The sequence below is a fragment of the Mobula hypostoma genome, chromosome 16 (genome assembly GCF_963921235.1).
Source record: "Mobula hypostoma chromosome 16, sMobHyp1.1, whole genome shotgun sequence".
NCBI lineage: Eukaryota > Metazoa > Chordata > Chondrichthyes > Myliobatiformes > Myliobatidae > Mobula > Mobula hypostoma.
Window position 1 is genome coordinate 33,519,234 of NC_086112.1, and position 15,109 is coordinate 33,534,342.

The 15,109-nt window shown below is 42.1% G+C and overlaps 1 protein-coding gene across 8 annotated transcripts in view; it reads left to right on the forward strand.

Moving 5' to 3' along the window:
* The window catches only part of znf608 (zinc finger protein 608), an 84,038-nt gene that overhangs the window by 56,754 nt on the left and 12,175 nt on the right, over positions 1 to 15,109 (forward strand). For all 8 annotated transcript variants that reach the window (XM_063068724.1, XM_063068728.1, XM_063068729.1 and 5 more), the window contains 2 exons: positions 9,267 to 9,354; positions 10,991 to 13,481. In XM_063068724.1, the coding sequence (XP_062924794.1) occupies positions 9,267 to 9,354; positions 10,991 to 13,481 (2,579 nt within the window). The remainder of the gene's footprint in view (positions 1 to 9,266; positions 9,355 to 10,990; positions 13,482 to 15,109) is intronic.

Sequence of the window (15,109 nt, forward strand, 5' to 3'; positions counted from 1 at the left end):
AGGTCACTGTAAACCCATTAGGAACTGGAACCCTGGCCATTGTATTCTTTCCAGCTCAACGATTTTGACGTCGATCATTGTGACCTGTTGACTGAATCAACTGTGTGTCTGAGGCTTTAGAGGACAGCTGAAGACATCCAGGTTACCTGTTCATTTTGTGTTTATGAGACCTTGCAGTGGCAACCACATTAGCCAACAAAATAACTGAACACACATGAAAAAGGGTTGAATCTATGGCTGGAAAGCACTTTTAGGGTATACTAGAGAAATTAGAAGAACCCATGTAAATTGAAGCTTGTCTGTTTATGAAGGACAACATCATTGTATGATATGGTGGAAATCATTAAACATAACATAGACATTTTGCCAAACGTGCTTGTCTTATACTTAGCAGGGGTCCAAAGTTAATTTAGAATGCTGACTCAAGCTGTACTTTAAAGTTGCTGGTAAATAAGAGCGGTGATTGTGCATTTGTCTAGATAAGGCAGCTGAGTGATTAGGGATTGAAGATCTTGTAGCTGAAAGGAATGATTTAACTTGGATCTTATCTAAACATGCAGTAAATTTCTGCACATTGTTTCCAGGCTTCAGCTCCATACCACAGAATAATTGGCCGTAAGTGCACGTGTTGGGAGACCAGTAGGGTTTCCGGGGCCTTTTGAATTGTGCTGGCTATCTATTCATTCTTGCCGTTTTGCTTTAAGCAGTGAATATGTTTGAATGTACTTTTTGTTTAGGACAGCAATGATTTTTTTTTGGATCAATACTACACATCATGTGCAGCAGAACAAAGGCTGCAGAGATGTGACAGTGATGGAAATCTTGGTGCATTGGTACACACAGTCCCCAGTGGCGTACATTTTTGCTTTTTACACTGGAGTTTGTTTCAGTGGATAGTGTTCTCTGTAGCCAAGAACAAGTATCATTTGATAATCACCAAATAAAAATGGGCAGGGTTGACAGTTAACAAAATGTTGCTTTGGTGGCCAGTGGCAATTTTTCATTATGTACACGCTGTAAGTGTGTAAGAGATGGGTGGGGACTTTGGTGAATGCTGCCTTTTTCAAATAGATCTGTTGATTGTCCTGAAGAGCTGTTAGAATTTTAAAATAGTAGAAAATACTGGTGAAATAAGTAGCTAGTGTGCTGACCAGACGTGACAGAACACTGCTTTTTGGTTCTTGAGTACTTGTTGACATTTGAGCTTGTTATCCCTTGCTGTTTTTCCGATGAAGATATTGACTTTGCTCTGATATTATCATCCCTTGCTATTCAGCTCAAGTAAATAGTATTCAACTGTACTGACGGGCTTTGAGAGTCATTGATACCACACTCCATGTAAATATTTTTTAAAAATGAACTTTAGCTGAAAACACTGACTATGAAGCACAATGAGGAAAGCCACCAATTAATATTTCCTCTTCTGAACCAAAAATCATTGAGCCCTGGGACATAACTTTGATCTGAAGCTATCTAGTTAAAATTGTGAAATCCTTGTCCTGATCATGAACAGAATACAAACATTCATTTACCTTTTGCAACCCTTTTAAGAATGTCTCAAAACACTTTACAGCTAATTAAATATTTTTACTCACTGTTGTAAGAGTGGCAGACAATTTGCAGTCAACAAGCTGCCACAATCAGTAAGCAGTGGATCTCCTTCAGAAGCATTGAGTGAGAAAATGGATCCGCAGTGACTTTCTTTGAACAACCTTCTTTTGAGAGAAGAGTTTTCTACCTAAAACTATTTTTCCCATATATGCTGCCTGAGGTATCAAAGTATTGTACAGGTATGTCACCACATACAACCCTGAGTTCATTTTCTTGCTGCAAACACAGTAAAGTCAATGAAAAGCCATACCCAACAGGATAGACAAATGACCAGTGTGCAAAAGACAAAAAGTATGCAAGTACAAAAGTGAAAAAGATAATAAATAAATTTCAAGAACAAGTGCCCTGGAAAGTGAATCCAGTCCTGATGAAGGGTCTCGGCCGAAAATGTGTACTCTTTTCCATAGATGCTGCCGGGCCTGCTGAGTTCCTCCAGCATTCTGTGTGTGTGTTTCTGTGGATTTCCAGCATCTGCAGATTTTCTCATGTTTGTGTTTCCACAGGTTGTGGAAACAGTTCAGTGATGGGGTGAGTGAAATTGAGTAAATTTATCCCCTCTGGTTCAGAAGCCTGGTGGTTGAGGGGTAGCTTGAACCTGGTGGTGTGGGACTTGTGGATCCTGTACCTTCTTCCCAAGGGCAGCAGTGAGAAAAGAGCATGGCCTGGGTAGTGAGTGTCCTTGATAATGAATGCTACTTTCCTGCAATAGCGCTCCATGTAGATGTGCTCAATGGTGGGGAGGGCTTTACCCGTGAAGGACTATGCCATATCCACTATTTGTTTGTAGGATTTTCTGTACAAGGGCATTTGTGTTTCCAGGTACTGAGTGTTTTTTTTAACACCTAGTTCAGAGAACAAAAAGGAGCTTTTATCATTACCTTCCAAATTTAGCACCTCGATTTTTCGAGGCAGTCTCGATTTGTTTATTTTTCTAATATTGGAGTTAAACTCAAAACCTTCTGGCACTGTAGAAGAGCTATCAGCCAAGCCACACAGTTGACACACCGTATTGCTGGTGAAGTCTGCTGGGCTTTCAAGGATGTTGTCTGATTATCATGGTGCTGCCCTTCCTTTGGTACAAGGCTCTTTTTTGTTGGTTTATTAAGAATCTTCAGACATGTGGAGTTGGGATCCTTCTGTTTCCATTGAAAAGCACCCAAATTGCCTGAATGCCAAATGCTGCATGATTCGGAAATTTTGAATTAAAGTATGTTTGAGTACTGGGTAAAGAGTTCTAAATTGCACAATTATCTTTCAATACTTTAATCACACATGGGAAAAAAAGTGGATATTGAGCACCCCCCCCATTATTCTCAGAGGACCTTTCCTCAAAGCTTCCTTTTCCATTTTTGCTTCTAACAAATGTAGTCATGAGACAATCAGTAATAATCCAGCAGCATTTATCTACCCCTTCACAAAGACAAATGGCAGAGTCAGCCCTACAATTTATGGTACAATGTGCTGCAAAGCATAAAATGTTTCATTCTCTTTCTCCCCGTGTAGTTGCCCTCCACGGGACTGCATCATGTTATTTGTACAGATAAGCTTTGTCCTTCCCTCTGCAACGGTTTACTAATCACCATTTGTACTCAAAGTAGTACGTCGCTGGATAATAACTAGTGATTCTCTAACCAAAGCATTTCGACAATGCAGCTCAATTACTTCTAGCAGTGTTATGCTTTTATTGGGGACTCCTATGGTACTCAGAGATATAAGGCTGCCATCTGTACCTACGTTAAGCTTTCACCATCTTTAACCAGCTTCACAGTATTTAGACCTCCTTCTTGTGCTTTTGGTTTGTAAGTAATTGGGGTGACTGTAAGGAACATCAAACGGTGAGGTTCGCAGACCTGATTGTGTGATTGATCCCAGATGTATAATCTCCCTGCTCAATTTTCTGCTATGCGTTTTTCCCAGGCAGTTATTAATACTCTTTGGCAAAATAGTAAACATAGTTTACATGGTCAGTAAACATTGCTGGCACATGGATGGAATTGCAGAGTTCCCTTCTTTTGTTTGATATTTTCAATAAATTACTATCCCAACTATCACCAAAGATTGAATGTAACCACCAATATGGCTGCTTTTAAGAATGGTAGAGCACAAAATGGAAACTCCAAAAATCCACAGCAGTTTCAGAATTGCTTAACCAAGTAGTGTCAAACTTGGGATTGGACCAGGACACGGTGGGTTCCCGCCTTCCAACAAACTTGCTTAACATGTTATTTCGGGCAACTGACCCAGAATGGCGTTTCCCAAAACGAACTCACCTCGCCCTCTATGAGATCTGATGTTTGGTGAGCAGAAAGTATATGTGCGGCTGGATTGTGGAAGGAAGGTTAAAATGCAAAGTATTTTATTTACACTAAAGAGTGAGATGGGGTGATTCAGAATGGTGTTGCTGCTTATTTCCAGATTTACGGACTAGTGGTTAGAATTCAGCGTTCTTACCTCCATAGGCCGGGTTTGATTCCTGGTCAGGGAAGAGGTCCTCTGTTTTGGTTAAGTGCATGGATAGGAGGGGAAAGGAGGACTATGGTCCATGTGCGGATTGATGGGACTAGGCAGAATATTAGTTTGGCACAGACTAAATGGGCCAAATGGCCTGTTTCTGTTCCTTAGTGCTCCATGACTTGGGCACTGCTGTAGGCCTTCAATTGCTGTGTATTTTAGGAGTAATCCTCATATTCTAATCCCTTACATTTACCGTCTTTAGCTTCAAAAAGTGAGAGGATGCAGTTTAAAGTGAGTTTGAAATCACACCAGGTTACATTCTGTGTAGTGTCAATTTATGTGAAGTCAGAGAAGGTGCAGAAGAAATTCACAAGGATTTTGCCAGGACTTGGGCGGGGGGGCGCGGTGGGCTTGAGATACCAGGAGAGATGGGAAAGCCCAAGATTGGAAAAAAAGTGAGAGGCGAGAGTTAATCAAAATTTATTGAAACATAAATAAGGTAGGAAGCCAGTGTCTGTAGCCCATAGTAGGGATGTCTAAAACTAGACATGGTTAGGTGAGAGGAAGAAAATTTAAACAGGATCTGAGAGATAAATTTTTCACACAATGAGTGGCCAGTATCAGGAATATACTTCCAGAGCAGGAATAGAAACTGCTATTTAAGAGGCATCTTGACAGATACTTGAATGAGCGAGGAATAGGAAGATATGGAATTATGCAGTCAAGTGGGATTAGTAAAGATAGGCATGATGGCTGGAACAGATGGAGGGGCTGAAGGCCCTTTTTCTGTGCAGTACAACTCTGTGACTAAATAATGTTTCCTAGGAGTCATGCTGGGCCCTCCATCCAAACTTAAACTGGAGCAGTACCACTAGAGCAAAATCAATCACTCTAATGCCCTGAGAGTAAAGAGTTGCTGCAGCTGCTTCTCACCATTGTGTAGCTATCCCCAAATCCACTCATGTTATTACTTGTGAAACCTCACGCAGCCGCCTCTCCCAGGTAGTGCCATTCCCTGGGGCTTGGAATATTGTCCAAAACAAAATGCCTAGCCGGCCTTTTGAAGCTTTAATAAAGGAAAGAAAGACTTGCAATTATAAAGCGACTTAGTGCTTTACAGGCAATGAAGTGCTTTTGAAGTGCAGTCGTTGCTGCAATATAGGCTACATTAAGCAGCAGGAAATATGTTGCTCTTTTGTACTGCAGAACAATGTTTTCAAATCTTTCCACCATCCCAATGGTGGCCAGGTCAGACCTGTGAGAGATTGCTCCTTGTTAGTGGCCTCTGGCTACACCTTACTCTTCCTTCTTAGGCAGTTCCTTGAGGTCGAGCATAACTTGCTTCCATTCCCATCGTTGTGGTTTCTGAGCCAACTGATGGGTCCCATACCTTACTACACCGTCTGCATTAAAAATCGGCCTTAAGATGGTATACCGCAATTTCTGATTGAAGGGAAAATTTAAGGAAAGAAATCTTTTCTGACGTCAAAACTTTTAACTGAAAGTGTCAAAGACATCCAACTTGCCCACTGCCAGATTACGAAGAAGTTTAGTTCAGTTAAATTTGAGCAGAAGCTTCACTGTTCATTCAGCAAGATGTCCCCCACCCCCGCCACACACACACACACACACACACACACACAAAAGTATCTTTAATCTAAAATTAAACCATGATTTTCCTGCAGTGAATTTACTGGGGTTTTTCCACAAACAAAAAATTCTGCAGATTCTCACCTTGGGTTCAGATATTACCTTGTGCAGTCCCAAGAAAAAACATGTTTTTGTAGTCAGTGATGTTTGTCTTTAAGAAAGCTGGACAGACTTGGCAGTCTGCACTTTCCCATAAAGCTTTATTTGTCTTGACATTATCTAAATACTGAGAAGCGTTTACAGTTGTTTGGTCTGCAAGCTACTAAAGGATTCTTTACTGCGCTCGACTACTAAATTTGTCAGAGGTAACAGATTGAAAGTGTTGAGTGGAGCTCTGACAGGGCCTCAGTGTGCCGTGTTCATGGCTGTAATTTAACAGTGTAATTTTTTATGAGTCCTGTGGTTAAGAAGGCATGGCGCTTTGCAGCATGCTTCACTAAACCCCTTGCAGTTTAAGGAAAAGGTCAGAGGCTGTTTACGTGAGGATGTTTGGAATTCCGAAGCTGGCACCGCTTCTCCGACAATAAGTTGCTGCTTCGCTGGTTTCTATAGAAAATCTTTGATTTGGATAAGGTCCTGGCTTGCGACCTGGGTGTTGATTTATCGTTAGCTGCGACTATGAGAGAAAAGGTTAATTTGATTCACAGTTCTTGGCAGCAGTTCCAATTGATCAAGCCTTTTTTTTCCTCCTTCTCTGGTCGATTGAACTATCAACCATTAGACTCATGTTTGATGTGATTCCAGAAGGGACAGGCTGGCCTTTATGTCAGGAGCGAACATTGCCATTTTTTAAAAAAAAAAGCAATGATCCCTTTGCTAAGCTCCCATTTGAATTCTTTTAAACCATTGGAAACATCTTTCATTTGCTTATGGTGCTGCAGTATTTTCTTTCATGCACCCATCTCTTTCAAGAAACCTTTTTCTTTGTGCTCTGTACTGCAGAGCTGAGAAAGGACCAATCAGCTTACAGTGCTCCCAGCAGGAGTGAGCCAATGGAGTGGCTTCTTTGGTTTGGCAATGCGTAACCCTGAAGGGAGATGCTTAAACAAAGGCTTTCACTGCAGACAAATGTTAAGTGTCTTCACTGGTCTTTCGTCTTCACAGTTTTATTGCCCTGGCTCTTGAATGGGCTTGCTTATCCTGTTCTCCTTTTTTAAAAAAATGCTTAGGTTTTTTTTGAAGGAAATTTTAATTATATATACATTTATGTTTAGCTTTCTTTCTTTTGGTACAGCTGAACGACTGCAGTTAATTGTGACTAGATCTAGCAATTTCTTTCTGGGATGGGTCGAGGAGAAGTGGCGGGGGGACCCTCTGGCGATACAAGTGCATTAGTGATGTAAATATTGTTGATATGTTCAGGAATTTACCACGGCGGATAGCTCTGTTCTACCATAGGCTGCTGTGTAAAAGGAGGTGAAAACCAACTGATATGAGAATCCCATCATTCCATAGATTTTCCAGATGGGTTATCTATTGTTTATTAGGGGTAGGACAGTTGCAGGAAAGCTGATCGCTGACACATTATCAGTGTATTGTTTTGTAGCTGCAGCACTTTCTCATCCAGTGTCGTTTAAGAATAAAACACTGCTGTGTTTAGATTCCTCCCCACAGTAGCATTTTGTCAGCTCTTAAGGGAATTAAGTCACAGGGTTGTTCTGTTTATACATCCTTGGGGACCTGAGTTAGTGAAGGTTTCTTCCTTCCATGTGGCTGGCAGGATGTTTTGTGGTTTAAGTCAGTGTGGATGGAGCTGTTGATAATTGAAGGTTGTGAAGGTAACGGCTTTGACGTACATCCTGACAAAATATGTGCAGAAAAGATCTGGAAGTTCAAAATATCTGTTTTGAAACAAGCAATTTAGTTCACATTTCCCACTGTAAATTAAACGCAGCACGTTGTGTTAACATTTTTTTAAAAAAACAAATTGCAAGAGGAACTCAGCAGTTCAAGGAGCGTGTGTGGGAGGAAAGGAATTGTCAGTGATACAGTCAAGACGCTGCACTTGGACAAATCGGGAATTATCCTTCCCTCCCCACAGGCGCTGCTTGACCTGCGGAGTTCCTCCAGCCGTAACACAACACAACGTGCTGGAGGAACTCAGCAGGTCAGGCAGCATCTATAGAGAGGAATAAACAGTCACCATTTCAGGCTGAGAGCCTTCATCGGGACATTATTGTTTATGAGTTCCGTCAGCAGCTTGTTCAGTGCTCTAGCTTCCAGCATCTGCGATCTCCTGTCTCTCCATTTTATTTTAATCCAGATTTTCGCACATATTTCTGAAAGTATGAAAATGCTGATATGAACTGAATTGGTCCTTGAAGAGTTATTGCTTTCCAGTAATTCCCAAGGGGAAGAAATTAGCACTGTGCATTGAAAGGAATGTGAGAAATAAACCATAATGGGAATGATATGTAATTCTAACTGATTAGACAAAAAATAAGCCTGCAAGTCAGTTTTAATGCAGGACAGCCATTGCATATTTTGCAGTTAAAATAGCAGGAGAAGGAGAAGGGATTTGTATAAAAATACTCACAGGTAAACTAAAATCACACACAGGGTATCCAATGGATAAGAAGCTAATTTTGGAGAACAGCTTGAATAATGATTTTAGTTTTTTTGAGTGCTGCTAAATCACTTTATATATATATATATATAATAATATAATGGTGCTCACCACATTCAATGGATAAGAAGCTAATTTTGGAGAACAGCTTGAATAATGATTTTAGTTTTTTTGAGTGCTGCTAAATCACTTTATATATATATATATATATATATATATATATATATATAATAATATAATGGTGCTCACCACAATAATTCTATTATATAATAATATAATAGAATTATATATAATGGTGCTCACCACATTCAACTTTCAAATCTTAGTTTGAACACTGTTAATTTTACTTCATCCAGTGGGCAGCAGCAATTTGTGCACAAGATGCCTTCAAATTATTTTACAGCAGAAGAAATTCCATTGATTTTGATTGTGGAAAGAAAACCTTTTGTCTGGCAGGATTTCAGTGGGTGGTTCAAGGAGCTGTGAATGAGAGCCTTGAGAAGCAGCTAGATTGACTAATGCAAATCCCTGTAAATTTTTGCTTTCCCTCCTCAGTAGCTAACAAAGCCCCCCAACCCTCTCCCCACTACCTCACCTTCCAATTCAGCGAAGACTGAACGAAGTTCACAGATTACCCACGGCCAGCTTGGCTTCTTAGTTCTGTAGCGTGTGCTGGCGGCTTGCCAACCAAAAGCAATTACGTGTAATAATAGCAAAAATTAAGAGGTGAGTGTTGCCGTTTTACAGCAGGACGTGGCAAGAACCATTTCCTTCTGTCAGCCGTATCTCGATTACACACTTAAAAAAAACAATTTCCTGTGGTCTTGACTTGAGGTCAGTGAAGCCAGAAAAAGGAAGAAAGCAAAGCCGCAGTCTTGAAAAACAAATGTGTGTTAAGTTTGCTTTGAGGGACAAGATAAATGGATCCCAAGTATAAGAGTGATTTTTTTTAAAAAACATTTTCTTTTTCTGGTGTATGTTGCAGGTGTCCTGGTGGTAAATGTGACCTGGCGAAACAAGACCTATGTAGGCACTCTGTTGGACTGCACTAAACATGACTGGGCTCCACCAAGGTAAACCCACGTACTGTGTGTTTTAAAATCATGCTTTAATTCAGGATAATGTTGGGATGACTTCTGGCCTCCGTGCAGAAGAAGATGAAATAACCGCAATTTGGAAAATAAAATGTCCTCACAGAAAATACATCAAATGGGGCAAAATATGCTTTGCGTTCATTTAGAACAGGGGCTCTCAGCCTTACCATTAACCGAGGGGTCCCAGGACTCCTGGAACCCCCCCGATTTAGAATTTTTTTTCTGGTTCAGCACATTACCAACCATGTGTTTTTGAATCAACAGTAAGTAGAGAAAGGGTGTTTGCTACTTCTAAACAAGCTAGGGAGGCATTTCATCCCATTGAACTCCTTTTCCATTGGAAGCTTCTTTCACCCTATCACATTATCCAACTGCCTTTATAAAGATGACTTTTGATTGCTTCCTGAAATATGGTTGCATAATGAAAAAAACATAGTTGCCTGCATTTCTCTGAGTTGTGATTGTACACAAAGGTGTGCTAAAGGTTTGCCTTTTTAAATTACTTTAATTCTTTATACTATCCATTTTCCTACATTGAACATTGATTAGTCCCATGACTTAGGCTTTTAACATGTAGATTTGCGGCTCTTCATCTCAAGTACCAGTGCCTGGGTGCAGTATTCATGGTGTTGTACACTTCAGCATGTCAATTTCTAAGAATATTCTTCAAGTTAATAATACAGCTTGACACTTGCCTGGAGAAAATCTGCAGATGCAGTCCTGATGAAAGGTCTCAGCCCGAAACGTCAACTGTTCACTCTTTTCCATAGATGCTGCCTGGCCTGCTAAGTTCCTCCAGCGTTTTGTGTGTGTTGCCTTGACACTGTGCTGTTCAATTTGACTGTCAGATTCCACTAATTGTCTCTGATCAATCTCTGCTGGTTCAGCTCCACGTAAGGCTTCTGGTATTTAACAGCATGTGTTGTACTTTTACATTCTGAGGCAGTCCCAATGTTGAACTTAGCCAAACTCATTTGATGCAGGAACTTAACAGCAAAGAGAGATTCCACCTGGATCGATTTTTGAATCCATTTCACAGAGTCAAAGAGCTATTATCTCTCAGCCTTCATATTAGGAAACTGAACAGTCTTTTGTTCTACCATATCTTTTAAAAGATTGTAGAATCATTGCCAATCAACTTTCAGAAGAAGGAGTGGTTGGTATGTAGATCTGCTCCCTGTGACCTGGGTTGACACCTGACCTCTAGGATTGTCAATATGGAGTTTGGACATTCTCCTTGTCACAACACATGTTTCCTCCCCCATTCCGAAGGTTAATTGACCACTGTAAACTGTTGTCAGTGTGCAGGTGAGTAGTGGAATTTTGGGGGGTTGGGGGGTGGGAGGTGTTAGCAATGTAGGAAAAATAAAATGAGTTTTGTGTGGGATTAGTGTAAAGAGGTGCTTGATTGTTGGTGCAACTAGGGGGCTTGGTTCTGTGTCTCTGAATGTAATCAAAGCACTTTATAAAAATATATGGGATCTTCTGGCCTGAGTGAGCTTTGTTTAAAGTTCTATCAGAAGCCGCTCTCTCTGTTTCCTTTCCTTTTGACTAAGTTCCAATATATACAAACCAGTTCATGCTGATACTGATTTGAAATGTTTACATTCCACAGATTTTGTGAATCGCCCACAAGCGACCTCGAATTGCGAGCCAGTCGAGGCCGAGGGAAAAGGGCACGCTCTGTTGCTAATGCTCCAATAAACGATGCCGGCTTTACAGAGTCCAGAGGCATGCAAAACAAGAACAGGGGTGGCGGTGCCAATGGGAAAGGGCGGCGGGGAAGTCTCAACTCGAATGGTCGCAGGACACCCCCTAATTGTACAGTGGAGGACGTGAAAACCAGCCCCTCACCCATCAACAAAAGGAAAAACAAGCCTCCCATGGAACTGGACCTAAACTCCAGCTCGGAAGACACCAAGTCAGGGAAGCGTGTCCGCACAAATTCCAGAAGCACCCCAACCACGCCGCAAGGGAAGCCGGAGCCCATGTTTGTAGAGCAGGGGTGCTCTTCGCCGGTACTAATTGACTGTCCCCATCCAAACTGCAGCAAGAAGTACAAGCACATCAACGGCTTGCGTTACCACCAGGCCCATGCGCACTTGGATCCCGAAAATAAACTGGAATTTGAGCCTGACATCGAAGACAAAATGTCAGATTGCGACGAGGCTCTGAATACCGTGCCAGTTGGCATTGAACCGGTTGAAACTGGAAATGGCCCTTTGCTTCCTGGCGCGGGGTTGAGTTACGAGCAGGTAAAAGCACCACCGTCACCCGTTTCTGTCAGCACCCCGGGGACACCCAAGGGGCGTCGGGACATTGCCAGCAGTGCTCAAAGCCCTGTGGTCAACACTAAATCTGGGAAAAACACGAGCAAAAAGAAGGGTCTCAGCAGTGACTTGAGTAACCTGCCTGTGATTTCTAATATGACAGCTGCTCTGGAAAGTTGCTCAGTCCCGGATGCTGCCTCCGTTTCAGAAATGCCAAAACTTGAGGTTGAAGGGGTGATAGATAAGAAAGGCTTATCTGAGAAAGAAAAAGGCAAAAAGAACAGCAGTGGAAAGGTGGACAAAACATTATCGAAGCTGAAAGCAACTCGACCTATTGCTCCTGCACCTCCCCCGCCACAACTGATTGCTATTCCCACTGCTACATTCACAACCACCACGGCGGGAACAATACCAGGGCTGCCCTCTCTTACTACAACAGTTGTCCAGGCAACACCAAAGAGCCCACCACTGAAACCTATTCAACCAAAGCCTACAATTATGGGAGAGCCTAGCACGGTAAACCCAGCTCTGTCCTCGCTCAAGGATAAAAAGAAGAAAGAGAAGCGAAAACTGAAAGACAAAGAGGGAAAAGAGACAGTCAGCCCAAAGATGGACTCTAAGCTGGGGAAACCTGAGGATTTAAAGGCTTCGGCAAAAGAGCTGGCTGCACATTTTTTGAAAGAGCATCTCAATAAGAATGAAGTGCTTGTGAACGGCTTGCCTGACTCACAGGAGAGCAGAATGGCCAGCATTAAAGCTGAGGCTGATAAGGTTTATACATTCACTGACAATGCTCCCAGCCCTTCTATCGGCAGTGCCTGCAGGCTTGAATGCAGTAGTCTGGTCAATGGACAATCCCCCATGACGCCATTACATGTTTTAACACAAAATGGTGGTGATGGAACTGCAACTAAAACTAACAGTCCCGCTTACTCGGACATTTCAGATGCAGCTGATGACGGAGGCTCTGACAGCAGATCAGAGAGCATCAGATCAAAGACTAATTCTCCTGCAGATACAATTTCCACCAAGGACACTGTTGTAAAAACTCACTCCTCAGCCGCTTCTCAGCCAGTGCAAAGCAAAGAGACCCATTCCCCTTTTTACCACGGTTACGAGCCTTACTATTCCCCGAATTACATGCACCCTGGTCAGGTCAATAACACCACAACAGCGAACACTTCCTCATCCCAGACCACCAAAGTTAAAAAAGAGACAGAGGAAGAGGCTGAGAAGAAGGACAAGGTGGAGGTTTTGGACGTTAAGAAAAGTGACACGAATACTGTAAATATTCAGGCTCAGCACCAATCTGTTATTACGCAAAGACACCCAACACTTGCTCAGTCGCTGTATTATGGACAGTATGCATATGGGCTGTGTTATGTTGACCAGAAGTCAATAATGACAAATCCGTCGTACAGGCAGCAGTATGAGAAGTTTTACGAAGAGCAGCGGTTTGCAGAGCAGAAACTGCAGCAGATAGGGAGGGACAACGAAAGGAAAGGGGAAGGCCAGCAGAAGGAGCTGGGAAAAGAGGAGCTAAAGCAGAAGAATATCCCAACTGCGACAATCTCAAAGGCTCCTTCCACCCCAGAGCCAAACAAAAACAGCATAAAGGGCAAGGACGCTTTCTTGCTGTCAGATTCCTCAAAGCCCGGGATCACAAACAAACCCGATGAGGTTGTGAAATCACAGATGCAGCAGCAATTGGCAACTGATGGACTTAAAGCCAAGCAAATGGAGAATCACCAGCTCATCAAGGAAGCAGTGGAAATGAAGTCTGTCATGGATTCTATGAAACAGACAGGAGTGGATCCCACCTTGCGTTTCAAACAGGTGCGCAGCTGATGGTATTGGAAGTACTTGGGTGGTAATGTTATCGATGCTAAATTTTGATGTAAAAAAAGATACTGCTCACCAAGTGGTGACTGGGTAAATGTCTCTCAAGTGTGTGAGATGAGGTTTGTAAATGTAACAATGTTTTTGTAAAATATTCTGACATTTCTGAAGAGCATTAACATAGAATTTGTCGAACAAAGCTCTGCAGCGGGATAAGGGAAAAAGTGAAAACAGACAATTTGGAGGTCAAGGTAGTGCCTAGAAGTAGAAGTTTAGAAGTCTAAAAGTTTAAGATGAGATGAAAGATATTTAGGAAGTTCTGAAACATACAGTACTGTGCAAAGTCTTGGACACATATATATATATATATACATATAGCTAGAGTGCCTAAGACGTTTGCAAATTTATCCACATGGGGTAGAGGGTGAGATTGTAAATCTGCTGGGAGCGCTGCATGAGGGGTGTGGGACATGTAGAGAAAGAGTGCTGACACACCCAGCCCTGAGACACCAGATGAGGTCATTTGATTCCAAACAGTTGGTTTATTGATCATTACAGAATGCCTGTCTGGTGCTTCCCGCTCCCTCCCCCTTTTCCCAACCATGATTCCCCTCTCCCTGCTCGCTTCCTACTATAAGTCCACAATATCAGAATCCAGTTTATCATGTTATGAAATTAGTTTTTTTGCAGCAGCGGTACAGTGCAATACATAAAATGACTACAGTACTGTGCAGAAGTCTTGGGAACTCCTATATATAATGTGCCTAAGTTACAGTACTATAAGTTTTTCATAGGGAGTGGAACAAGTGATCAGGGGAGGTGGTAAATCCAATTACAATGTTTAAAAGACAGTTGGACAGATACCTGGATAGGAACGGTATAGAGAGATATGGGCCAAATACAGTCGAGTGGGATCGGGTATATAGTCATCAAAGTCAACATGGGCGATGTGGGCCAGAAAGGTCAATTCTACGATCTATGAAATGATAGTCATTAAAGGTGGAGTGTCAAATGAGGGGGAAAAAAGCATAGAGGAAGTTCTATAGAATAAGAAGTCAGGTTTATTGTCATATGCACAAGTTTGGTGAGGTACATGTGCAATGAAAAGTTTGCTCGCAGCATCATCAAAGGAACATAGTTTCAGACAATACAGGAAATTAAACCTGACTTCTGCAGCCAACAATGGTGGAGGCATTGTAGTTGATACTGTGAAGGAAGAAGATGAGGGAATTCTGAACTGTGGTTATTTTCTGTCTTATAAAATGTGAAATTTGTTGTTTTGTGGCAATAGTACTGTGCAAAGACATTTTCTCTCAATTATAAAATAGATAAAGAGTGGGGGGAGGGGAGGAATAGTGAGACAGTGTGGGTTCGTGAACCATTCTGAAATCTGACGGCAGAGGGGAAGAAGCTGTTTCTGAACCATTGAGCATGGGTCTTCAGGTTTCTGTACCTCCTTCCCGAGGCCAGTAATAAGAAGAGGGCATGCCCCAGATGGTGAAGGTCCTTCGTGATGGATGCCACCTCTTGATGATGTGGGGAGGGTTGTGTCCATGGTAGAGCTGGCTGATTCTACAACCTTCTGCAGCCTTTTGTGCTCCTGTGCATTGGAGGCTCCATACCAG